Genomic DNA, 27047 nt, shown 5'->3' on the forward strand with positions numbered 1-27047 from the left:
TGGGCAATGCATTGGGAACCCCTAACCAAAACTTTCACTGTTTGTAAATCTTTTAAGGTTACCCCCATTTTCAGCATGGAGGCAATATTTCAAGAATGCAAATCTCAGGCACGCAAAATCATTCCTTCAAATAAGGTGGCACATCCCTGTGTGTTCAGCGTACCTCTTAACTCTGTCGACGTCTCTGTCCTTCATTTCACTTTGCAAAACTCTTTTTTTTTTTTTTTAAATTAAAGAGGCTGCTTTGGGCTTGCTGAAATGTTTTTGCGGTGCAAAATGAGAAAAAAAACCCCAGGTAAATATTATTACGTTTTGGTTCAGTGCTATTATCTAGGCAATCACGAGTAATCATTCTGTTTCAGAATCACAAATAAAGATTTCCGTTAGTTCAAGATTTTGGAGAATTCAGGAACGAAAAAGCATTAAAGACTAAAATGGATTTTGCCTTTTGTCGTTTGGAGCGTCACACCATTTGAACAGTGTGATCCTGAGTGGAGGTTATCAGCTAATAAGGGGCTGTCCTCCCCCACCTTGAAATAACACTACTTTGTTTAAAAAAAAAAAGTTAAAGCCTATTATTTTATACCGAACCTAAAAATACCTCTTTTGAACGCTACAGGATTACAAAGTGCTGAGTGTTCATTCAGAGCTTCAGTTGGCTCTCTAGTGATTTTTCCCCCCCCCCTCATCCGGGTAGGATAACTCGAACAAAGCTCATACTGTGTCAACTGTGTCAGTGCATTGGTACTTTTTAGAAACCCAAGGGGTCACAGTACGCCGACAGATTCTCAACAAAGTTTTCCAGTCACCTTCGCTATCTATGTTAGATCTGCAACCGGCTGACTTACAACAGCGTTAATCCCCCTTTTCAGTTTCCTCACTAGGCGGTCTTCTCATAAGACCGTCTCAGAGACACCGATCTTCACAGACTCGGGACTCACCCGCAGGGGTCCATTTATACCTACGTTATCACTTGCTGAACCGCTGTGCGTTCGTGGGCACACCCTTGATTTCCACAGTGCAGTTTTTTAAGCAGCCGCCGCAGTTTGCTTGGGAAGTTTTTGTTGATGTAGCGGTAGAGCAGGGGCATCACAAAACTGCTCGAGAAAGCCAGGAATTTGGACAGCCCCTTGGTGAAATGCAGTATTCGGATGTAATTTTCATCCAGAACCTTCCCCTGCATGCTAGTTAACGTGCTTACAAGAAGAGTTACGTAATAAGGCGTCCACAGCGTGAACTGCGTACAGACCGTAGCAATCAAAAGCCTGTGCACAGACGGATCTAGCCTCCCAGTGTCTTGATCCAGTGGCGTCGCCTCCTTCCGGATCCGGGAAATTAACACGAGCGCGTACAGCACAGCAATGGCGGGGACGACATACCCAATGAAAACCATGATGGCGTCCGCCGCTTCCTTGTTCTGCATTTTGGAGCACTCTATGATTTTGGTGGAGACGTGGTTGCAGACGTAGAACAGGAGAGACGAGAAGCTGGTCAGCATGGCTCCCCCCCAGATAAATCCGCAGACGTGCTTGGTGTTGTATACGCTGGACATGTAAGTTCTGGGCAGCGCACGTTCGATGTAGTAGTCCAGGCTGAGCAGGGTGGTAGAGTACATGATCACCAAGGAGGACACGTTGAATAAGATGAGCAACGTGATGTAGACTTCGTTGTTGAAGCTTAGGATGGCCCATTTCGCGCTGGCCGGCCCAAGAAGGTACATGGGCGCGATGGCGTTGATGATGAGGCCCGCGATGGCCATGTTGACGAAGTAGACGTCCGGCATGGTCATTGTGGCTTTGTTGTACAGGTTGACGAGGACCAGGAGGGCGTTGTAACAGAGGCCGATGGGGAGGCAGACGATGAGGTAGAGCAGCGAAAAAATGGAAAGCATAAGGTGGAAGTCATGGCAGAGGAGCTGGCCCTGTAAGGTCTGGGTGCTGTTCAAGGCTTCACAGCTCCACATAGTGGCCCGAGCAGTCGCGTCTCCTCTGCTGGTTACCAGCTTCTCTAAAGAGAGAGAAGAAGAAGAAGAAAAGTGAAGGTGCTGCCCAGGTTTTCTTCTCTTTCTCACTCAGAAACACCCCCCCGCCCACACACACACACACACAACATAGATTCAGCACTATGCCCTGTTTTTAAAACACATGTCCTGTGTCTGGGAAAAGTTCCCAAGCACTTGACGACGTTTGAGGTTGGACTTGTCAAACAATTAGCAAGCAAACACAAAGCAAATCCCAGTAGCAATAAAGAGGAACAAACATCCAATGTTGCTGCACAGCCAAGAATTAAGAACATAAGAACATAAGAGAAGCCCTGTTGGATCAGGCCAATGGCCCCTCCAGTCCAACACTCTGTGTCACATAAGAACATAAGAGAAGCCATGTTGGATCAGGCCAGTGGCCCCTCCAGTCCAACACTCTGTGTCACATAAGAACATAAGAGAAGCCCTGTTGGATCAGGCCAATGGCCCCTCCAGTCCAACACTCTGTGTCACACAGTGGCAAAAAATTTTATATATACACACACACTGTGGCTAATAGCCACTGATGGACCTCTGCTCCATATTTTTATCTAAACCCCTCTTGAAGGTGGCTATACTTGTGGCCGCCACCACCTCCTGTGGCAGTGAATTCCACATGTTAATCACCCTTTGGGTGAAGAAGTACTTCCTTCTATCCGTTTTAACCCGACTGCTCAGCAATTTCATTGAATGCCCACGAGTTCTTGTATTGTGAGAAAGGGAGAAAAGCACTTCTTTCTCTACTTTCTCCATCCCATGCATTATCTTGTAAACCTCTCTCATGTCACCCCACAGTCGACGTTTCTCCAAGCTAAAGAGCCCCAAGCGTTTCAACCTTTCTTCATAGGGAAAGTGCCCCAGCCCTTTAATCATTCTAGTTGCCCTTCTCTGCACTTTCTCCGATGCTATAATATCAGAGTCGAATTCCCCGCGAAAAGCATCCAACAGGGTCCCCGACATTTTTTCAGCCATCGAGCACCTTTGGGATTCCGACACGGGGTTGCGGGCGCAGATACAAAATGGCTGTCTCAAGAGGCTGCGCTAACCACCGAACGTGAGGGAGTGATGTTGCGGGTAACTCCAGTTGCGACTCTTCAACATTTAAAGGAAGAGGCTCTTTTTGACAGGATGCCTTTTAATTTGCAGAGCCAATCAGAAGACCCGCTTTCTAAAAACATTTGGCAGGCAACAGAAAAGGTATCGGTGGGCACTGTGAGTACCATGTTGGGGAGTCCTGATGTCAAGGGGTTTTTTTTTTGCATGTTCTTCTGAATGACAGAGAAGGCATTCCTGATGCTTTCTGGGAAGCTGTTCCATAGTCTTACATTCATAGCAGCACTCTTGGCTCTTAGCTGGTGATCCTCAGTGGCAGAACCAGTACCCACCCAGAACGGCTTGATATCCTGCTAGAAGAGCAACTAAAGTGCCTCTCTGTGTATCTCAAACCGAGCTAGTTTATGTAGTCAAGCTGCTTTAAGAAAACCCAGCAAAGGAGAAAAAGAAAGTATAAATACTCAAATACATAAAAGAAGTTTAAGATATCATTTTGGAGTAATAAGTCCTAGACATTTTCCGTGGCAGGGTGGGGATTTGAATCTGGCTGTCCCCCATCTCAGATTCATTAGATAAGAAAGTGGCTTGAAATAGCCCTATTTCTGCAAACGACATCACTACTTTTTAACTGTCTTCTACAAAAGTTGAGTTATCTTACCAGAGGGACCACTTTTTAATCCGGTTTATTGTCCTGAATGGCCTCTGGTACAAACTGAGGAGGTAGAATCCCTTACTGAGCCCCTTAAATTGGAAAGGCTGCTAACCCTTCTCATACAATTCTTACCTTGAAACATTTTTCCTCTTCTGCCCTACTTCCGCCCAGGGCACTTAACCTGAGCTGCTTTTTCTCCCCCCTGCGGTTAAGGATTTTTCTACTCTTCCTGCTCATTGGAGCATTAGTGTGATGTCTCTGGGGGTGCCTCCACTGTGGTCAAAACACGTGGAGCCCAGCTTGGTCAGTTCAGATCAGGAGCTCTGGTTTAGACACCATTCAACCTTTAACCTTGCATTAATTTTAAATAGTCCTTTTTATCACTTGCATAGCTTTTGAATATTACGTGAGTTTTGCGCTCTTTATGTTGTAGACCTTCCGAGCTGTTTGCACTTACGCTGCCTTTAAACCCCTCCCCCTCATTTTCTGTGTTCCTAGAACTCCCTCCCCCCATGAGATCTCCGTGGATACTGACTGCCTTTTTCTCATCTCAGACCCCATCTCCCAACTGAGTTACAGTCCTCATTCTCAGCAGAACAGAACCTTAGTAGCGTAGGGGTAGCAATGTTAGCCTGCAGTAGAACAGCTAGATTCGAACCCAGCAGCAGCTTAGATGCCACCAAGATTTTCGCGGTGTGAGGTTTCGAGAGTCAGAGCTCCATTAGTCAGATACAAGCAGGGAGCCTTTGTATACCAGTTGAAAGGGGAGGCCCACCTCCAAAGCAGCCGTTTTCTCCTTGGGGGGGGGGTCAGATTTCTGTTATTTGGAGATCTTTTGTAATAGTGGGAGATCTCCAGGCCCCAGCTGATTGTTGGCAGCCCTAGAATAACATGGACTCCCCGGCCACAAATTAGTGGCGTGCTTAAAAAAAAAAAAAAAGCACGTGTTTTGTTTGTGTTTCTAATTACGGGCTACTCTCCCACATCAGGAAATCGACTCCATTTTTGTTTTGTTTTTTTATTAAAACAGAACTGTGGGCTGGATAATTTCTAAAAAGTGTCTTCTTTCCTATAAGACACCCCACCCCCCCACTCCGCAGGCACTAAATAAATGTTTCTTGCTTTATAATTGCTTTGATCGTCGCTTAATTTAACGGCTTGTTATTTCTTCTCTCATTAAAGGGCAGGATTAGCTTACTTTGACTCTTCAGCGGTTCTGAAGACAGTTTCAGAGGGCAGACGTCAGGAGAAGAGCTAGAGTGGATTCCAGTCACACCTTAGAGACCCTGACCCGGATGGGCCCTGTCTTATCTGAATTCAGAAACTAAGCAGGGTCAGCCCCAGTTAGTACTTGGACTAGGGGTGGCCAAACCTGCTTAATGTAAGAGCTACATAGAATAAAGTCAGATGTTTGAGGGGAGGGGAGGGAAGGGAAGGAAGGAAATAGATGGGGAGGAGAGGTGAAAAGGCAGCAGGCATCTAGAAAGGCCCCTTTCCTGGAGCACGACGATCTAGCAACGGTGATTCATGCCGCGGTCGCCTCGAGGTTGGACTACTGTAACGCCCTCTACATGGGGCTGCCCTTGTGCCAAATCCGGAAGTTGCAGTTAGTGCAGAATGCCGCTGCCCGGCTGTTATTAGGGCTCCCAAGATGGGAGCACATTCGTCCGGGGCTTCAGGATCTGCACTGGCTGCCAATAATATACCTAGTCCGGTACAAGGTGCTGGTCATTACCTTTAAAGCCCTATATGGCCTAGGACCTGCCTACCTTAGGGACCGTCTCTCCCCACATGTTCCCCAGAGAGTACTGAGATCGGGTTCTCAAAACCTGCTTGTAATCCCCGGGCCAAAGGAGGCCCGTTTGAAATCTACCAGGGACTGGGCCTTTTTGGTAACGGCGCCTTGCTGGTGGAACCAGATGCCGGAAGAGGTGAGGGCTTTGCGGGACCTTGGGCAGTTCCGCAGGGCCTGCAAGACAGTCCTCTTCCGGCTGGCTTACAACTAACCGACACTGGGAATTTTGGATGGTGGCAATGTGCATTCTGACAGACCGCTGGTTTTTATGTTTTATTAACTTACTGTTTTAAACTGCTGCTAATTGATGTTTTAAAGCCAAACCTATGTTAGATTTTATATGCTGTAAGCTTCCCTGAGCCACTCCGGTGGGAAGGGCGGGATACAAATCTTAAAAAATGGGGGGAAAAATCTAATTCTAGCCACTATTTCATCAGATGGCCTCCCTTGTTGTGACATCGTGCTTTACAGCCTTATTATGGTGCCAATTCTATTATTAATACAATCACTTTTCTTGAGCCAAAAACTGCTGTGTCTTGTGAAATGTGCCCTTCCCGCCGATGATGCACTTAATTTTGTTCTATTCTGTTGCTTTGGTTTTTATTGTATTGTTTTAAATTTAAATTGTAGGTTTTTATTGCTCGGTTTGTGTTGTAATCTGTCCTGAGCCTGTTATGGGAAAGGGCAGAATATAAGCCGAATGAATGAATGAACGAACGAACGAACAAAAGCAACTTTAACTTTAAATGCATTCTCCAAATTGCTGGCTGGCTCGGAGAAATGATTTAAAGGGAGAAATGCCTTCTCCAAGCCTGTCAGCAGGGCGGTGGGGGCTTCAAGAGCCACACAATATGTGTGAAAGGGCAGAATATAAGCCGAATGAATGAATGAATGAATGAATGAACGAACGAATGAACGAACGAACGAATGAACAAAAGCAACTTTAACTTTAAATGCATTCTCCAAACTGCTGGCTGGCTCGGAGAAATGATTTAAAGGGAGAAATGCCTTCCCCAAGCCTGTCAGCAGGGCGGTGGGGGCTTCAAGAGCCACACAATATGTGTGCAAGAGCCACATGTGGCTCCCAAGTCACAGTTTGGCCACCCCTGACTTCTCCCACAGAAGTCCACGGTGGCTGCATGGAGGCAGACAATGGCAAAACCACCTCTGTTTGTCTCATGACTTGAAAAACCGATGGGGTCACCGTACATCGGCTGGACTTGACAGGACTTCTTACCAGCAGGACTTGGGAGACCAAGAAGGTTTTGGGGCTCCCTCTGTCAGATGCAAGTTCGGACTCTCAAAAGTGTATCTCTTAAGGTGCTTCTAGACTCTCACCCAGCTCTTAAGCAGCATTGTTGATCTTGAAACTCTGAAGGGGAGCGCATAAAGCTTTGTATACTTAAAGGGATGTTAAGATGTTTAATCAGTGTATCGTACAAACGCCATCCAGTTGTTAGAGGCATCGGAATGTTCTGTTGTTTCACTTGAAAGAAAAACCTGAAGGTGGTGGAAAGAAGGGGTTGGACCCAGAGACCTTACGGAGGGGCAAAAGCACGCAGCTCTGGGTCCTTCTCAGTTCCCATGGCTGTACGGGCGTCAGTGAGGACCCATATATTTCGTCCTGGACAGCAGTGCTTCTGTCTAAACTCAATCAATTGGGGTTAGAGGTAGATGATTTTTCTACCTCTGAAGAGTCATATATCTTCAGATGTATTAAACTGAGACTGTGGGAATTGGAGGAAACGAAATTACGGCCAACTCTCCCTTATACTTGCTCTCCAGCTTCCTTAGGTCTTTATGCTTTTTGTGGCAAAATGCCCAATTATCTATCAGACCTAACCACTCCAAGTCATCGCAGGGCATTTATGTTGGCCAGACTAAACGCGTTTCCCTCCAAAGTTTTACAAGGGAGATATCAGCGAGTCCCTTTAGCCGACAGACTTTGCTCCTGTGGAGCGAATACCCCTGACTCAATCCAGCATATATTGCTTGATTGTTCTTTTTACCATAACCTCCGTAAAGATTTATTTGGCAAGCTTTCTTTTTCTCCAGATTTGTCTATTCTGCCACCCTGTTATTATTTATTGAGTGATACTGAGGGGGTGGTTAGTGAGGCTGTGGCAAAATTTCTGGCTGACATCCTTAAATTTAATTCTGACCATGTTTGAATGTATCTGTAAGCTCGGTTTTATTTTGATTTTATCTCCAATGTTTAAATTTTTATATTCTGTGTATTTTTATCTGAATCTATTATGCCATTAAAGGTTTGGTATGGTCAGTGAGGACGTGAGGCCCGGGCACTCCCTGGCAGGCAGCACGTTTTCAATTTCATCAGAGTTGCCTTGGGTCCAGCGAATGCCTGCAGTTGTTCCTGACTTGTGATGTTTGCCTTTTACAGGCCAAGGTCGAGATGCCAGTTCATGTTCTGCATTCTGTTCCTTCACATAATTGTTATTTCAAAGTTACACTGGCCTGGATAAGTTTTATGTTTATTTATTTGCTTATTTTTCAACATGTATACTATCTGCCTTTCTACCTTATAGGAGCTCAAGATGTCTTGCAATATAAATAATAATAAATTGCAATCAAGTATATACAGAGTGGGGGTTTTTTTTGCCACAACCCCTTGATGTAGCCAATCCTCCAGAAGCTTACAGGGCTCTCAGTTCAAGGCCTACTGTAAGCTGCAGGAAGATTGGCTACATCACGGGGTGTGGCCTAATATGCAAAGGTCAGGAGTTCCTGCTACAACATCACCACCCCCGAGTACATACAATAATATGAAAACCACTGATTAGGATCAATAATGTCAACCTGTAGGTAAGCAGAAGAACAAATCGGAAGCCACCGTGAATAAGCCTGCCTTTGGCTGCCTCCTAAAGATTGGGAGTCCAGGCATGCCTCAGGTTGTTCCATAATAATGGAGCTGCCACTGGAAAGGCCCTGACCTGTATAGCCCAGTCTCGTTAGATCTCAGTAGCCAAGCCAGGGGTCGGCCCTGGCTAGCGTTTGAATTGAGAGACCTCCAAGGAGCGCCAGAGTCACAACGCAGAGGCAGGCAACGGCATGCCACCTCTGAACCCCTCTTGCCTTGAAATCCCTGCGGGGTCGCCATAGGTTACCTGTCACTTGATGGCACTTCTAACACCCTCTTTTGTCGACCCACCGAACTAGCTTCTTTGATTGGCAGGACAGTCGGGGGCGGGGTGTTCTCCCTCTGATTTTAGTTCCCAGGTAAGAATATGTGGGGAAAACTGTCCTTCAGATCCCCCCCTCCCCCAGTCCTGAGCCATGTAACCGTGCAGAAACACTGCCAATTTGGGGGGAGCTTTTCTTTTTTCTTTACAGTGTGGGCCATGGCCCTGATGCAGGTTCTCTTGGAGGTAGGGCTCAACCTCTGCGGCTCAAAGATACAGCTGGGGGAGGAAACTCTGCCCCCCCCTTCCCAGAAGAGGAGACGAGGGGGCAGAGAAGCCACAGCCCCTCCTTCGCCCTTCATCCCACTCATTCCCAGCAGTTTGGCTTTCCTCCAGCCACCTAACAGCGCAGGCAGGTGACAATACGCATAGTCTGCCATTGCCTTCCAAACGGTACCAACGGTAGGTAGCAGCACTGTGGTGGTAGATTCCCCCAGAGTAGCTAAAGTTCAGAAGTGAGCCCTCTAGAACTGAGTCTGTTTCACAAAATTGTGAGAACCGCTCCGCTTACGGTTGGGTGTCCTGTGATTGATTGGCTGAGCGTTTACCTGTATCGCCATGTAGTACCTTTTTGATTTCATTCTGGCATTGTTTGTTAGTAGGGGCAGGAAGGCAAGCTGTACCCTGCAGTGGGGGAGGGAACAAACCTAACAGTGGAGCAGCCCTTCTCGGGGGGGTGGGGGGCTATTTGCTATAACTCCTGCCAATATCTAAACAGAGAAGAAGAAGAAGAAGATATTGGATTTATATCCCGCCCTCCACTCCGAAGAGTCTCAGAGCGGCTCACAATCTCCTTTCCCTTCCTCCCCCACAACAGACACCCTGTGAGGTGGGTGGGGCTGGAGAGGACTCTCACAGCAGCTGCCCTTTCAAGGACAGAGTCTCAGAGCGGCTCACAATCTCCTTTACCTTCCTCCCCCACAACAGACACCCTGTGAGGTGGGCGGGGCTGGAGAGGGCTCTCACAGCAGCTGTCCTTTCAAGGACAGAGTCTCAGAGTGGTCTACAATCTCCTTTCCCTTCCTCCCCCACAACAGACACCCTGTGAGGTGGGCGGGGCTGGAGAGGGCTCTCACAGCAGCTGTCCTTTCAAGGACAGAGTCTCAGAGTGGTCTACAATCTCCTTTCCCTTCCTCCCCCACAACAGACACCCTGTGAGGTGGGTGGGGCTGGAGAGGGCTCTCACAGCAGCTGTCCTTTCAAGGACAGAGTCTCAGAGTGGCCTACAATCTCCTTTCCCTTCCTCCCCCACAACAGACACCCTGTGAGGTGGGCGGGGCTGGAGAGGGCTCTCACAGCAGCTGTCCTTTCAAGGACAGAGTCTCAGAGTGGTCTACAATCTCCTTTCCCTTCCTCCCCCACAACAGACACCCTGTGAGGTGGGTGGGGCTGGAGAGGGCTCTCACAGCAGCTGCCCTTTCAAGGACAGAGTCTCAGAGCGGCCTACAATCTCCTTTACCTTCCTCCCCCACAACAGACACCCTGTGAGGTGGGTGGGGCTGGAGAGGGCTCTCACAGCAGCTGTCCTTTCAAGGACAGAGTCTCAGAGTGGTCTACAATCTCCTTTCCCTTCCTCCCCCACAACAGACACCCTGTGAGGTGGGTGGGGCTGGAGAGGGCTCTCACAGCAGCTGTCCTTTCAAGGACAGAGTCTCAGAGCGGCCTACAATCTCCTTTCCCTTCCTCCCCCACAACAGACACCCTGTGAGGTGGGCGAGGCTGGAGAGGGCTCTCACAGCAGCTGTCCTTTCAAGGACAGAGTCTCAGAGTGGTCTACAATCTCCTTTCCCTTCCTCCCCCACAACAGACACCCTGTGAGGTGGGTGGGGCTGGAGAGGGCTCTCACAGCAGCTGCCCTTTCAAGGACAGAGTCTCAGAGCGGCCTACAATCTCCTTTCCCTTCCTCGCCCACAACAGACACCCTGTGAGGTGGGTGGGGCTGGAGAGGGCTCTCACAGCAGCTGCCCTTTCAAGGACAGAGTCTCAGAGCGGCCTACAATCTCCTTTACCTTCCTCCCCTACAACAAACACCCTGTGAGGTGGGTGGGGCTGGAGAGGGCTCTCCCAGCAGCTGCCCTTTCAAGGACAACCTCTGCCAGAGCTCTGGCTGACCCAAGGCCATTCCAGCAGGTGCAAGTGGAGGAGTGGGGAATCAAACCCGGTTCTCCCAGATAAGAGTCCACACACTTAACCACTACACCAAACTGGCTAGATGGCCATCTGACAACGATGAAGATCCTGTGAATTTAGGGGGGGAAGAATTTGTGAGTTTCCTGCATTGTGCAGGGGGTTGGGCTAGATGACCCTGGAGGTTCCTTCCAACTCTTATGATTCTGTGGATTCACGGTCTGTCTGTTTTGCACTGCTCGATCTGAAATGCATTGGGGCGTAATAGTTGCTTTTGTTTTGCAGAGCTTTTCATTTTAATTTCCCCCCCCTAAGAAGTTGTAACACTGGCCTTGCCCTTAATATCCCAAGATAAAGATAAATAAAAGTCTGCATAGAATCCTTATCGATCACTGTAGTCATTGCAGTGCTTTAAAATCAAATGCCACTGTTTCTCAGTAGCAGTTAATCATCAAGCCAGTTGATGATTAAAGTATCTCTTTGAAGAGTTAGTCCTTTAGAACAATTTCAGGTCAATATTTGACCAGCCGACCAGTCAAGTGGCCATCCCTAAATATAGGTCACCCCCGCTGCTACACAGCTTTCCCATGAAAACCTTTTTGGGTCTAATCAATTGTTTTCTTGCCAAATTACCGCATGCACATTTTGTTAAAGTTGTAATTAAAAGTCCATAACAAATGTCTGTACCTTTGTCTTACCTGTCTGTCTACGGCTTATCAAAGCACTTGGTTCTGCTCTGAATCCGACTCAGGTCTATTCAGCCTGGCTGGAAGGTTCTTGGGACTGGCCTGTCAACCGCTTACGTTTCCACCGCATGTTTCTTGCAGAAGTGACTTCACAAGAATTCCCCGAAGTAACATGTTATGCCCGGCTTAGCCTAGTACAAAACCGCTGCCCTTAAGCGATTTATCTGGGGTTTTGCACATATGCACATCAACACGCTTCTCCAAATGTTACTCTGCCTGTTTCAAATACAATAATTCCAGCTGCCTTTTCATTTTAGCTCTCCGTTCCCCGCCGCCACCCCCCCGGGCATGGCCCCAAGCCCTCCATCGCCGCTGCCTGCCAATCCCTACCTTCACTTCACGTAGTACGACCCTTCGTACTTTGAAATCCAAACATGGCTGGTACATAACATTTTCAGCAAAGAAAGCACGCCAGGAAACGCCGGGCAGTCCCCCTTGGAAAACATAGCGCTCTTCCCTCTGAGCCAGTTAACTTCAAATGGAAACGCAAGCGGAGTATTTCCCTCCTCCTCCTTTCCCTCTTCTGCCTCTGAGCTGAGCTGCACTTGTTTTTTCCTCTAGTAAATTACTCGCAAAGTTTCTGGGCATGCACTGCTCAGTGACTCCTCCCTTTCTGTGTTTACAGCCAGCTTCAAGAAATGGGCGGCTGGACTCAGAGGGGAGGAGATCCTGACATACTCAGCCCAGTCTTGGCTGTTTTCTGATTCATTGGTAGAACGGAGATGTTCCTGGAGTCGGTGTTTGGTTACGGCTGCAATTTCTTTTCTTTTCTTGTTAAAAATCCCCCTCGTTACAAAGTGGATTTGTTGTTCATTCGGCGGATTCTTTTGAGGATATGAAACGTCTTGCTGGAGACGATTATCGGGAAATGTGGCATGATGTTTTTGATTTTATACAGGGCAAGGCATTCTAAGCAAACAACAGCTTAGGGAGAACCAGATATTGTAAAATGCCCAGGTGGTGTGAACAGCTGTTTTGAATTGTTTAAAAAAAAAAAACCCTCAGAGTTTGGGGAAGGGAAAGACTTTGGGAGGGTAGAATGCCCTTAGAGCCCACCCTACACAGAGAAGCCCTTTTCTCCAGGGAACCGATATCCGTCGTCTGGGAATCAGTTGTTATTCCAGGAGATCTCCGGGCCACACCTGAAGGCTAGCAGAATTTGCAGCTTCTATTCTTGGAACACAAGACTGCAAGTTCTTTTTGAAATCCCCCTTGCTGGAAAGGAAGCTACTGTTTGAGAGGGCAAGTCCAAAGTCCCCTCCCCTGTTTTTCTCAGGGAATAGAGTCTTTAAAACCAGTGCTCTGATTGGTTGGCACCCAATAATTGCCATGCTTTCTAGCCATCAATGAACCATCGAGTTCAGAGGCTGCCGGAGTGGGTAAGGGGGGGAAATGCCGCTTCAGGGTCATATAATGAAGTAATAATGGCATTTTAAAAATTCTCAGGTGTTTGTTCCAGTGCAAAAGTTTATCATTCTTAACCCTCCTTGGTAATAATTACTCAGACTAATTAAAATGCTAGGCAATAACACAACAGTTAGAAAATGAAACTGCCAAAGTAAGAAACGTTTCGTTCTTTGCTTTAGGCTGTTGTTGCGCTGCGTTGAATTATAATTCGCCCGCTACTTTTTTTTTTAGCACGCTGAAGAAAAGGCTCCCTATTTGAAACCTTGTATATGCCCTGTGGATAGTTGTAGGTTTTTCCACCTGTCTGTTTTTTTCCTGACCATTTAGATAAGGTTATCGTTTTTTGCTGTCAAGTCACGGCTGACTTACGGTGACCCTGTAGAGTTTTCAAGACATATGAACATATTGAACATATGAAGCTGCCTTATACTGAATCAGACCCTCGGTCCATCAAAGTCAGTATTGTCTTCTCAGACTAGCATCGGCTCTCCAGGGTCTCAAGCTGAGGATTTTCACGCCTACTTGCCTGGACCCTTTTTGGAGATGCCAGGGATTGAACCTGGGACCTTCTGCTTCCCAAGCAGATGCTCTACCACTGAGACACCGTCCCTCCCATAAGAGACATCCCATAAGACAAGAGACATTCAGACGGTGTTTATATGAACATATGAAGCTGCCTTATACTGAATCAGACCCTCGGTCCATCAAAGTCAGTATTGTCTTCTCAGACTGGCAGCAGATCTCCAGGGTCTCAAGCTGAGGTTTTTCACACCTATTTGCCTGGACCCTTTTTAGTTGGAGATGCCGGGGATTGAACCTGGGACCTTCTGCTTCCCAAGCAGATGCTCTACCACTGAGCCATCGTCCCTCCCCACTGTTTGGCTTTGCCTGCCTCTGCACAGCAACCCTGATATTCCAAAGAGATCTCCCATCCAAATACTAATCAGGGAACAACCCGGCTTAGGCTGCCGAGATCTGATGAGATTGGGCTAGCCCCGTTTATCCAGGTGAGGGCTGAGATAAGATAAGGGTAGCAAATGGTCTTACTCTTCTTATAGCTTCCAGAGTATTTCTGGAAAGCCCCAGGTCTTCCCCCTCTGTTCTAATCTTGCTGACTACAACATGCATTGTACCTCTGCATTCTTTACAAACAATTTTTTACAACAGCCTGCCCCACGTTCAGGCTGATTTAGAGACTTGCATTCCTACTCATATCTGATGAAGGAGACCTTTGACTCTCAAAAGCGTGTATCTTCCAAAATCTTGTTTGCCTCAGAGGTGCTACCGGGCTGAAATCTAGCTCTTCTACAGCAGAACGACATAGCTGCCCTTTGACACTTTTGATGCTTTAGGCAACAGGCCTTGATTTTGAGGCACGTGGATTGGTTTAAAATTGCTGGGGGGGGGGGAGGGTGAGAGGTCAATTTGAAGCATAGATTTACACCCAAATGTTCCATAAATGAGCAAGATACTTCCTGAATGAAAGTGGCCACTAATTGATTTCCGTAACCATAGAACCATATTGATTTAAAATTGAAGAAAGCATTTGTGAAACCTGAGAGCGATGTGCTCCATTTCTTCCATTTCTTGCTGAATAATTTTGCTATTTTAGCAAGTGGAATATAATACATTATACACTTTTAATGATCCTGACATTTGTCCGCAGTGGGTCCCTTTTACAATCTGTAGCCGTGATAATGTTTTAGAAGACGATGATATTGGATTTATATCCCGCCCTACACTCTGAATCTCAAAGTCTCAGAGTGGTCACAATCTCCTTTACCTCCCCCGCCCCCCCAACAGACACCCTGTGAGGTAGGTGGGGCTGAGAGAGCTCTCCCAGAAGCTGCCCTTTCAAGGACAACTCCTATGAGAGCTATGGCTGACCCAAGGCCATTCCAGCAGGTGCAAGTGAAAGAGTGGGGAATCAAACCCAGTTCTCCCAGATAAGAGAGCTCTGGCTGACTCAAGGCCATTCCAGCAGCTGCAAGTGGAGGAGTGGGGGAATCAAACCTGGTTCTCCCAGATAAAAGTCCCACTCACTTAACCACTACACCAAACTGGCTCTCTAGTGACGGGAATTGCTTCTTTTCCGTATACCTTTTTGCTTTAGTCTGCCCTTTCTCCATTGCTGCTTCATTTATTTAGTACCTTTTTATCCTGCACTTTGTCCAAGGAGCTCAGTGTGGTGGTACGCATCATTATTTTCTCCCCCTTCTCCATTTTATCTTCACAAGAATCTCTGAGAAGAAGGTGAAGCCGAGAGAGACTTTTTCTGTCCCCAAATCATCCCATGAGCATCATAGAAGAGTGGAGATTTGAACCTGGGTCTCTCAGGTCTTCATCTAACACTCCTGTTAGTTTGTTTGTTTGGTATTTTGCGTGCTCTGTTGGGGGCCTGGAGGATACTCACAGAGGTGGCTGGATAAAGCCTGCCCCTGTCCTCCTAACTGCTGGTATTCCAAGAAGGACTCCCATCCAGTGGTGGAATTCTAGCAGGAGCTCCTTTGCCTATTAGGCCACATCCCCTGATGTAGCCAATCCTCCAAGAATTTACAAGGCTCTTTTTTGTAAGCTCTTGGAGGATTGGCTACATCAGTGGGGTGTGGCCTAATATGCAAAAGAGCTCCTGCTAGAATTCCACACCTGCTCCCATCCAAGTACTTGCTTCTGAGATCTAAGAAGATTGGGCACTGTGGCATAGTGGTTAGAGTGTCCAGCTAGGATCTGGGAGCCTCAGGGCTGAACCCTCGCTGTGCCGTGTAGCTCACTGATTGCCTTTGAGCCGTTCACAGGGTCTCAGCCAGACCTACATCACAGGGTTGGTGTGTGAGGGTAAAATAGAAAATAAGTCAATTGGAAAGAAAGGTGGGGTATAAAAGAGGTAAATAATGATTTTAAAAAGTAAAATTCAATGGGAAAGAAAGCCTGGTGGTACTTCCTGGGCAAATCAGTATTCACCGTAAGAGGGAAGAGAAATATTTATGCCTTTTTATCTACATAAGAGGAATACTGAGGAGGTGCAGAGAACTGATCATCTGTAGGCCTAAAGCAGGAATAAACTGTCATGTAGGTGGACACTAGAGGGGATTTCCTAACCCCTGCCCCCCCAGCATCATTAGGGGAGGGACAGTGGCTCAGTGGTAGAGCATCTGCTTGGGAAGCAGAAGGTCCCAGGTTCAATCCCTGGCATCTCCAACTAAAAATGGTTCAGGCAAATAGGTGTGGAAAACTTCAGCTTGAGACCCTGGAGAGCCGCTGCCAGTCAGGGGAGGGATGGTAGCTCAGTGGTAGAGCTTCTTGGTAAGCAGAAGGTCCCAGGTTCAATCCCCGGCATCCCCAACTAAAAAGGGTTCAGGCAAGTAGGCGTGGAAAACCTCGGCTTGAGACTCTGGAGAGCTGCTGCCAGTCTGAGTACACAACACTGACTTTGATGGACCCGGGGGGGGGTCTGATTTAGTAGAAGGCAGCTTTGTATTTTCATCAAGGGAGGGACGGTGGCTCAGTGGTAGAGCATGTGCTTGGTAAGCAGAAGGTCCCAGGTTCAATCCCTGGCATCTCCAACTAAAAAGGGTCCAGGCAAAGAGGCGTGAAAAACCTCAGCTTGAGACCCTGGAGAGCCTCATAAGTGTTAGGGAGGGATGGTGGCTCAGTGGTAGAGCATCTGCTTGGGAAGCAGAAGGTCCCAGGTTCAATCCCCGGCATCTCCAACTAAAAAGGGTCCAGGCAAGTAGGCGTGGAAAACCTCAGCTTGAGACTCTGGAGAGCTGCTGCCAGTCTGAGTAGACAAGACTGACTTTGGTGGACCCGGGAGGGTCTGATTCCGTATAAGGCAGCTTCCTATGTTCATATATGTTCATATGAAACAAGATAATCATACATGCGCATGAACTGTCATGTCGTCTGATATCTGTCAGAAGATATTTCCCCCACTGTTCTTTCTTTGCAAAAAAAAAGCCTTTCATAACTGGGTCATGGACTCAAGGAGATTATGCATGAGAATTAAGTTCAGATTTTGTTTCAACTAGGGCATAGAGAGATTTATTACAGCTAAATCTTTTTTTAGAATCTTATTCAATTTTTAAAAGAAATCTTTTATGATCTTCATGTGATTTGGGAATAAAAGTTCCCTGTTCCGCTCCTGAGAACTTCTGTATATATACCGTATTTGCTGGCGTATAGGACAACTGGGCGTATAAGACGACCCTGCAACATTTCCACTCAAAATATAGAGTTTGTTATATATTCGCCGTATAAGACTACCCCCTCTTCCGCACACCTTCCACACATTAGTGCCATTACAGTACCTGTCATTGTCACCATTGTACGGCCGCAGCGCGACCGCAGCGCCTCCGGCCCGCCCCCGCATCTCCCTGTGACCGGCACTAGTGCGCAAGTGCGCATGTGCGAGCTCTGCGTAGACAAGGGGCGGGCCGGAGCGCCGCTGCTTCCCGCCGAGCAGAACGGGCCGGTCACGCCGAAAAGGCTGGCACCCCTGTCTCGCTGCTGATGCTCGCCGCAGCCATGCTGATGACCCGCCGCGGCCGCGCTGGATACCGCGCGATACTGGACGGTATGTAGAATGAGGTGGGCGGGCATCGGGAGGCCACTATGGGCACCGGGCGAGCATCAGGAGGCTACTATGGGCAGCTATGTCTATCCCAACTGAAGTACACCCAGCGTATAAGACGACCCCCCCCACTTGGAGGCATGTTTTTCAGGGCAAAAAAGCTGTCTTATACGCCAGGAAATACTGTATATGGGCCGTGACGCAGCAACTGGCATATGGCGACGCCAGCAAGGGGCTTTCAAGGCAAGTGAGAAGCAGAGGTGGTAGGCCACTGCCTTCCTTCCACCGTCTTCCTTGGGAGTCCCATCCAAGTGCCAACCTTGATTGGCTTCCGATATCCGATGAGATCAGGCCTCTGTATCAGGCGTGGCCAAACTTGCTTAATGTAAGAGCCACATAGAACAAACGTCAGATGTTTGAGAGCAGGAAGGAAGGAAGATGGGGAGGGAGAGGTGGAAAGAAAGCAACTTTAAATTTAAATGCCTTTTCCAAGCCGGTGGACGTGGCAGTGGAGGCTTGAAGAGCCACACAATGTGTGTGAAAGAGCCACATGTGGCTCCCAAGCCACAGTTTGGCCATTCCTGCTCGTTACCGTGCCTTTGCTCATCGTGATTAGTTGGTTAATAATGGGTTTTTAAGTTAAGGCCCAAGAGCTCCGTGGCGCAGAGTGGTAACGCTGCAGTACTGCAGTCCTAAGCTCTGCTCACTACCTGAGTTCGATCCCGGTGGAAGCTGGGTTCTGGTATCCGGCTCAAGGTTGACTCAGCCTTCCATCCATCGGTAAAATGAGTACCCAGCTTGCTGGGGGGGGGGGGGAAGTGTAGATGACTGGGGAAGGCAATGACAAACCACCCTGTAAAAAAGTCTGCCGTGAAAACGTGAAAGCAACGTCACGCCAGAGTCGGAAACGACTGGTGCTTGCACAGGGGACCTTTCCTTTCCTCTGTATAATAGAGCCCCGTGGCGCAGAGTGTTAAAGCTGCAGTACTGCAGTCCTAAGCTCTGCTCACGACCTGAGTTCAATCCCGGTGGAAGCTGGGTTCAGGTATCCGGCTCAAGGTTGACTCAGCCTTCCATCCATCGGTAAAATGAGTACCCAGCTTGCTGGGGGGGGGGGGGGAAGTGTAGATGACTGGGGAAGGCAATGACAAACCACCCCATTAAAAAGTCTGCCATGAAAACGTGAAAGCAACGTCACGCTAGAGTCGGAAATGACTGGTGTTTGCACAGGGGACCTTTCCTTTCCTCTGTATAATAGAGCCCCGTGGCGCAGAGTGTTAAAGCTGCAGTACTGCAGTCCTAAGCTCTGCTCACTACCTGAGTTCAATCCCGGTGGAAGCTGGGTTCAGGTAGCCGGCTCGAGGTTGACTCAGCCTCCCATCCATCAGTAAAATGAGTACCCAGCTTGCTGGGTGGGGGGGAAGTGTAGATGACTGGGGTAGGCAATGACAAACCACCCCGTAAAAAAGTCTGCCGTGAAAACGTGAAAGCAGCGTCACCCCAGAGTCGGAAACGACCGGTGCTTGCACAGGGGGACTACCTTTACCTTTTAAAGTTAAGGGCCACAAAGCAATGCAGATATCACCAAATATGGGTTGGCCCACAAATCAATAAGAAATGCTGCTCTGGGGGGAGTGGGGGGGGGGAGACTGAGGACCCCGAGGAATGTTATGGGGGAGGAGGACTGAAACAGGAAGGGGAAGTCAGAGATTGCCAGTTTAGCCAGGATCCAACCCCATATCCTGGCATTGACTGTTGCTTATTTCTGTATCGAGATCTTCAGTATTTGACGGATGCATGGAAGATACAGGACTTTATGTTCCAAGAATAAATTAGAGGCCATTTCCCTATTCGAAGTGAGCATTATTCACTGAGGAGACAAGATTCCAGCCTGGTGTAACCAAGGAGAATATGATACACAAGATGGGGAGCTCTAAGTGTTTTGTTACTTCCAAGCCCAACAGCCAATACTCACTTTTAAACGTTTTACATACCGATTAGATTGGGCGAACATTCCTGAAGTAACAGCGAGAGCTTGTTGGGCAAGAGGGATGATCTTCTCCTTGAGTTTGAGTGACTCACCGTGATATAGAATGCAGGTGTGTGATAGAGAGGAGATAAAATATTTCTGGAATGAGCGTAGAAGAAAATCCGGCTCGGCCGTGGGTGCTGGCGCAGACAACCCGAGGAAACACCTCCCCCCCCCCCCAATTTATGATTGGCATGGGCAGCTTCTCTGACCACTTGAAGTAGTGCGAAGGGGCCAGCTTAGGGTACATTTTTATATGGCCACCGGCATGGAGATTAGGGGGGCGTGGGATGATAAGAATCAAGGTGTTTTATAGCAGTGGCAAAACTGTTTTCCCCTACCGGTGTTTCTTCACCTACAATCACCATTCTTCCGCAGGCAATCTGTTTCTGCCTCGAGGGTGTCCAGAAGTGTGTTTCCACCGGGCAGGTATATTTTTGGAACTTCGTGGGTAAAAGTTCAGGGAGGGAAATATGAGTGGAGAAATAGTGCGTGGGAAGCATTTTCTCTGAACTGCCTGCTGGCTTCTATTTGTGGGAATCTAGTTTTTTTTTTTTTTTAAGTGTGGTGTAGCGCTTAAGAGTGCTGGAATAGGATCTCGAAGTTTCAGGTTCGAGTCCCCACTGGGGCCATGGAAGCTCACTGGGTGACCTCGGGGCAGTCACGCTTTCGCAGCCTAACCTGCCTCACAGGGTCATTGTGAAGATGAAATGGAGGACGAGACTAGAAGAATTTCAGCCACCTTGGGTCCCTGTTGTGGAGAAAGGTGGGGGTATAAATAACTCAATAAGCAATAGATTAAAAAGCTAGCAAGAGGCTCTGCTGTACACTTCGGTATACAATGATGCGTTGTTAAAGGCTTTAATAGCAACTTAGCAACCAAGTCTTTTTTTAAAAAGGGGCATTCACTGCTCAATGTATCATAAAGGTTTTATTGGAGGACAGGAAAGGGGGGGGGGAAGCTAGGGAAGCTTAGTTTCATTACTGGAGTCTGCAGTTCCTTTTAAACAGAGTTTTTGGGATTTTAGTTCCTCTTGTGAATAATACATATTCCGGCCAGCCCAGAATTAGGTCGGCCCATCTCCATGTCTGCCCCTCAAAAGATGTCTGCTAAACCCTGGTTGAGCTGCTCCTTAAAACAGCTGGAATCTAAAGATCCTGGAAACTCACTAAGAATGTCGGACAAGACGGGTTGGACTAGATGACCCTGGATGTACCTTCCAACTCTATGATTCTATGAATGTCCAAAAGGTCTTTTGAAGGTGTGCGTGTTTGAAAGAGCTGCCACGTCAAAGCAACTTCTGAAAACAAGAGCAATTTCTGGAAGTTTGGTATGGGGGGCAGGGAACTCTTGTAACGTGATCTCACGAACGTGTGAAAGTGGCTTACACTGAATCAGACTCTTGGACAGTCCAAGCGGACACTGTCTACTCAGACTGGCAGCGTCTCTCCAAGGGCAGAGGCTTTTCACTTCACCTTCTGTCAGGCTCTCTTTCCTGGAGGTGTTCAGGGTTAAACCTGGGACTTTCTGCGTGCCAAACAGAGCGGGATGTGCACAAGATCCTAGGTGGCCGTTCGGGCTCCAGCCAGTCTGCATGCTCTCGCTGGATGCACAGAGTCAGTTTCATCAGACATTCATCAGGAAAGAGGCAGTGGTTTTTCTGCAGCTGCATTATCATGCAGTTTGGTGTCAGCAAAACTGTTTTGTGTCAGCAAAGGTGCTCCGTCTGAACAGAGGCAAGGAACGCTCTTGGTCGTTCTCAGACTTGGGAAACACCTCTGCGTTTGTCCTTGCCTCTCAGCTCTTTTGCCGTTTGCCTCCATCAGGAGGGAGTTTCACTAGAAAGGTATTAAAGTGAAGGAAAGGCATAGGAAAAGGTGAATTGAATTTAAACCCAGAAAAGAAAACTGATAAGAGAGTTTACGGAGGAGGGAACTGTGTTTACGTCTGCGATGTACAAGAAATGTGGTTGTAGAGAGTTACCTCGGATACTTTTGATAAGCCCGGCTCCAAATAATGAAGGCGTCTGCTGAGTGATGGATGGCCATGTCCTTGTTTTCCATTTCAACTTCCACTTTGATTTAACCCGGTAAATGTACACAGGAGATCTGGTGAGAGCATCGCTACCGATCAGTGGTTAGATGTGTGTTTCTCCTGGTTGTGTGAGAACCTGATTGTCTTTGGTCAGGAAGGGCACCTTAGAAACCTCTTCTTCTTTGGAGGTTTTTAAGCAGAGGCTAGATGGCCATCTGACAGCAATGCTGATTCTATGGCTTACTGTGAATTTAGGGAGATCATGAAGATACTGGATTTATATCCCACCCTATACTCTGAATTTCAGAGTCTCAGAGCAGCTCACAATCTCCTTTACCTTCCCTCCACACACACACACATAACAGACACCCTGTGAGATAGGTGGGGCTGAGAGAGCTCTTACAGCAGCTGCTATTTAAAGGACAGCTCTGCAAGGGCTGTGGCTGACCCAAGGCCATTCCAGCAGGTGCAAGTGGAGGAGTGGGGAATCAAACCCAGTTCTCCCAGATAAGAGTCCGTGCACTTAACCACTACACCAAACTGGCTGGAAGGGATGAACCAGGGCTCAGATCTTTTGGCCCTTTCTTACATGCCCAGGGTAATGCCAATCGCCACTTTGGGGTCAGGAGGGATTTTCCTTCCAGGTCAGATTGGCCCAACTTGGTGGGGTTTCTTTCCTTTCTTTGGGCATAGTCACAGGGTGGGGTGTGGGGGGAAGGAAGGTAGGTGTAAATTTCCTGCAATGTGCAGAGAGTTGGACTAGATGACCCTTGGTGGTCCCTTCCAGCTCTGTGCTTCAGAACTGGTCTGGGGAGGGAAGGGGGATTGCAGTCAGTTTAAAAGAAGCCTCACTTTAACACGGTTCCAATAATCTGGTTGGAACGGCTTTGGTTTTTTCAAGTGGGTTTTAATGGCTTGGAAGCATATGAACATATGAAGCTGCCTTATACTGAATCAGACCTTTGGTCCATCAAAGTCAGTATTGTCTTCTCAGACTGGCAGCGGCTCTCCAGGGTCTCAAGAAGAGGTTTTTCACACCTGTTTGCCTGGACCCTTTTTTGGAGATGCCAGGGATTGAACCTGGGACCTTCTGCTTCCCAAGCAGATGCTCTACCACTGAGCTACCGTCCCTCCCAAGCAGAGGTTGTTTGACATTGCCTGTCTCCGCAGAGCAGCCCTGGTGTTCTGGAGCGGTCTCCCATCCAGGTACTGACCCTGCTTAGCGTCCAAGCTCTGACGAAATGTCTGGGTTATTATAAATAACAATAAGCCGAGACGGGATTCTTTGCTCTCCCCAGCTCCCCACCCCACCATGCGTGGTTACAACGGAGCCAGATTTAGCTCCGATCTGAAACTGTGCCGAGCTGTTGATTTTGCTGTCGCTAGGTTATAACTTCAAAAAGGGAATCCGCTCGTCCCTCCCGTCCTCTGACCCCAGACGCCCGTTGACTGAAATCACCAGAGCTGAGACTTTTGTTGAGTGCTTGGGGGGGGGGGAGTGGGGGAGAGAGCAGAGAAATCTCAGCATCTCCGATGCCTGATCCACAACAAATTCTTCTGCCGGTTGGAAAAGCACAGACAGCGTTTCTCCTGGAACCCATTATACAGTCCTACTTCCTGTCAATAAAAGAAGTGAAAGGTTTACCTAGCAGCTTATCTGGAGTGCATTATACGGACTGCATGGGAGATTCCCGTCGAGAAGTGGACTCCGATTCCCTGATCCCGGAACTCTGGGGCCGCTAATGCATAAACATTTCCTGGAAATGTATTGAAATTGAATCCCTCACCTGGAGGCTGGAATTCCTATGAAATATATAGCGGGACTCATGTCTGTCTTGAAGCTACATCTCATGATCTGGACGCTGTATCACTGATCCCAGATATATGAGTGCACTTCATGCATACCTGGAGACATACTTTTTAGGATGCATGTGTGTAGTCCAAAGGTTGCTGGTGGCATTCAGAAAAGGTTCTGAGGCTAAGCTATGATGGGTTCAAACCCTCCCACGAGGCATATTAGGCATTTGCCTAGGGCGCCGGGCCGGGGAGGTCGCCAAATTGGGCCCTCCCAGCCCGGTGCCATAGGCAAATGCCCAAATTTTGGCGCCCTCCCCACCTACTCTCTGATGACTCCAATCATCAGAGAGCGAGTGGGAAGGGTGCACAGCCAATGCGCAGTGTCTGTAGCCTTCTTTGAGCATCCTCCGCCCAAAAGCGGAGAATGACTAGAGTCATCAAAGAGCGAGTGGGGAGGGCGCCTGGCTGGCACGCAGTCTCTGTGGGGCGGGAAGTTGGCAAGGGGGGGCAGGGAGGTGGCAAGCCTGCCTGGGCTGCCCTGCGCTCTAGGGCCAGCCCTGCATTGACATCTTCACGGGAGCCCGCATGCCACGCAGCAAAATGGGCAGAGTAAGCAAGCGAGTTCTCCTGCCAGGTGGAAGAAACTTACGAAGCAGAAGACCTTCCAATCAGTGGAAGCCATTTTAATAACTGCCTTAACTTTTACTGTGTTGAAATCTGCATTTTGAAAACCCCTTCTCGACGGCAGACAGAATAAAACAGGAATCCGGACACATAAATTAAATCCCTCCCCCCTCCTTGGAGGTTCATAGGCTGAGCCACTTCCAGATTTTGTGTAGTCCATGGTGGAGAGTGTCTCTCTTTTCCTCACCGCCAGGCCCCCCTGCTTGCACGCAGTGGCTCAGTGGTAGAGCATCTGCTTGGGAAGCAGAAGGTCCCAGGTTCAATCCCAGGCATCTCCAAAAAAGGGTCCAGGCAAATAGGTGTGAAAACCTCAGCTTGAGACCCTGGAGAGCCGCTGCCAGTCTGAGAAGACAATACTGACTTTGATGGACCAAAGGTCTGATTCAGTATAAGGCAGCTTCATATGTTCCTTCCCACCCCCCTGCCTCCTTTTGAATCCTTCCCCTGCCTTTTTACAGGTCTTCCTACCGCCCATGCCAACAACTAGCTCTGTGTCCTTTCCCCTGCGGCGCTGGACAGCACACGCAGCCGAAGAAGCTAGTGGTAGAGCGTTTGTAAGTAAGTGGGCCGAGGAAGGGCGCGCGTTCAGGAGAGATGCACAGGTGGGAGATGGGCAGCGGTGGGGCCTGCGAGAAGCCCCAGCTGATTGCACGCTGACACCAGCCCTGTCGCAGGAAATGCGACTAGTCTGATTGGCATTCAGAGTTCTGGAATATAAAATCCACCGGTATCTTCACAATAGTTACCCTGTAGCTCTGAAGTGGTGCTAATTCCCAGTGCAAATGCTGCCCTCTTTGCTTAATCCCCGTTGGAATTTATGGCTTCTGTCTTTGGGGTCGGTTTGTTTTTTAATAACACAAATCGCCTCAGACGTTTTTTACTCAGATGTAAAACGCTGGATTCACTGGATCTCACTTGAATACGTATCGGACTTTGCATCTCTGATTGCATTTGACAGTTTAATTAGAGGTGCCGTCTCTCCGCCGGCTGTGCGACATGTTTGTTTTTCACAAACGATGCTTCCTAAGTAAATAAAATACGGTGCGTGTCGGGAAGCCGATAAGAGATTTTACAGCATCCTTTGGAGAGGCATATCTGTGAATCGGAGACCCTTTTTTTATCACTCACTCCTAACTGTCTGAGCACCTAATTTCTAAGCTCAAAGGTGGGGGCATGTTGTTGTTTTTTGCTATAAACCCTCCTTTGATTAAGCCAATATTTTCAACTCTTTAAACACACAATATATTGACTGAACAATTCCTTTTCTGCTACAAAATTGATTTTTTTTTGGGGGGGGGGGGAAATCTCTATTCTTTGTCACCACGACATTCGCACACAGATTACTCTGCTGTCACTCACTTGAGAAAGCCATGTAGTCTTGTACCATGAGCGTATCTTCACAGGTATGCCCACAGACATAGCAGAGCCAATTTGGTGTAGTGGTTAAGTGTGTGGACTCTTATCTGGAAGAACTGGGTTTGACTCCCCACTTCTCCACTTTCACCAGCTGGAATGGCTTGGGTTAGCCATAGCTCTTGTAGGAGTTGTCCTTGAAAGGGCAGCTGCTGTGAGAGCCCTCTCAGCCCCACCCACCTCACAGGGCATCTGTTGTGGGGGAGAAGATATAGGAGATTGTAAGCCGCTCTGAGTCTCTGATTCAGGGAGAAGGGCGGGGTATAAATCTGCTCTTCTTCTTCTTCTTCTTCTTCTTCTTCTTCTTCTTCTTCTTCTTCTTCTTCTTCTTCTTCTTCTTCTTCTTCTTCTTCTTCTTCTTCTTCTTCTTCTTCTTCTTCTTCTTCTTCTTCTTCTGCTATGCATCTTGTTGTTTCCTGAACAGTTCCCTCAGAGATAATAATTTTATGATGCTTTTTTCTCCTCTGTGCAGCTGTCTATAAACTGCCATAGCCCGGGGTCTGTGTCCCGTCCCCCTGGACAGAGTATCCAACTTTGACCCATTATGATCCATATAGCTCTGTTACACATTTGAGATTGGTTGCGGTCAGGGCTTTTTTTGTAGCAGAAACTCCTTTGCCTATTAGGCCACACCCTCCCTGATGTAGCCAATCCTCCAAGAGCTTACAGGGCTCTTAGTACAGGGCCTACTGTAAGCTCCAGGAGGATTGGCTGCATCAGGGGTGTGTGGCCTAATATGCAAAGGAGGTCCTGCTAGAATTCCTTACAGGGCTCTTAGTACAGGGCCTACTGTAAGCTCCAGGAGGATTGGCTGCATCAGGGGTGTGTGGCCTAATATGCAAAGGAGGTCCTGCTAGAATTCCTTACAGGGCTCTTCGTACAGGGCCTGCTGAGAGCTCCAGGAGGATTGGCTGCATCAGGGGTGTGTGGCCTAATAGGCAAAGGAGGTCCTCTAGAATTCCTTATAGGGCTCTTCGTACAGGGCCTGCTGAGAGCTCCAGGAGGATTGGCTGCATCAGGGGTGTGTGGCCTAATATGCAAAGGAGGTCCTGCTAGAATTCCTTATAGGGCTCTTTGTACAGGGCCTGCTGAGAGCTCCAGGAGGATTGGCTGCATCAGGGGTGTGTGGCCTAATAGGCAAAGGAGGTCCTGCTAGAATTCCTTACAGGGCTCTTTGTACAGGGCCTACTGTAAGCTCCAGGGGGACTAGCTACATCAGGGGTGTGTGGCCTAATAGGCAAAGGAGTTCTTGCTACAATAAAAGCCCTGGTTATGGTTAAAAAGAATGAACTATGATAAACTAATTTCTTCAGTTCCTGAAGGTACCTCTTTTTCTTCAGAGGGCAAATTTTGACTGGTTTCATACTTAGTCATGAAGATTTGGTTTGGCCAATATGCAGAATCTGAGGCAGAAGTACTCACGGAGACCCACGTTTGCAAGTATCATCAGCCCAGAGAGCCACATCTACTTCCATCCTTGGCACGAGGCCCACATCTAACTGGGGATCATGGTTTGCTT

General features: G+C 48.2%; 2 protein-coding genes across 2 annotated transcripts in view; one reads left to right on the forward strand and one right to left on the reverse strand.

The window, feature by feature from the left end:
- The window catches only part of C20H7orf50 (chromosome 20 C7orf50 homolog), a 237553-nt gene that overhangs the window by 81973 nt on the left and 128533 nt on the right, over positions 1–27047 (forward strand). The gene's annotated exons all lie outside the window — the stretch shown is intronic.
- GPR146 (G protein-coupled receptor 146) lies at positions 311–12173 on the reverse strand. Its single transcript, XM_060260538.1, has 2 exons — positions 11924–12173; positions 311–2007 (listed from the first exon to the last, which is right to left on the reverse strand). Exon 2 carries the CDS (start codon positions 1961–1963, stop codon positions 962–964), a length of 1002 nt encoding a protein of 333 aa, XP_060116521.1. The 5' UTR covers positions 1964–2007; positions 11924–12173; the 3' UTR covers positions 311–961.

Source organism: Heteronotia binoei, chromosome 20 (genome assembly GCF_032191835.1).
Source record: "Heteronotia binoei isolate CCM8104 ecotype False Entrance Well chromosome 20, APGP_CSIRO_Hbin_v1, whole genome shotgun sequence".
NCBI lineage: Eukaryota > Metazoa > Chordata > Lepidosauria > Squamata > Gekkonidae > Heteronotia > Heteronotia binoei.

Coding starts and splice junctions, on each gene's coding strand:
- GPR146 (XM_060260538.1), bottom strand. CDS start 1,963: ATGTGGAGCTGTGAAGCCTTGAACAGCACCCAGACCTTACAGGGCCAG.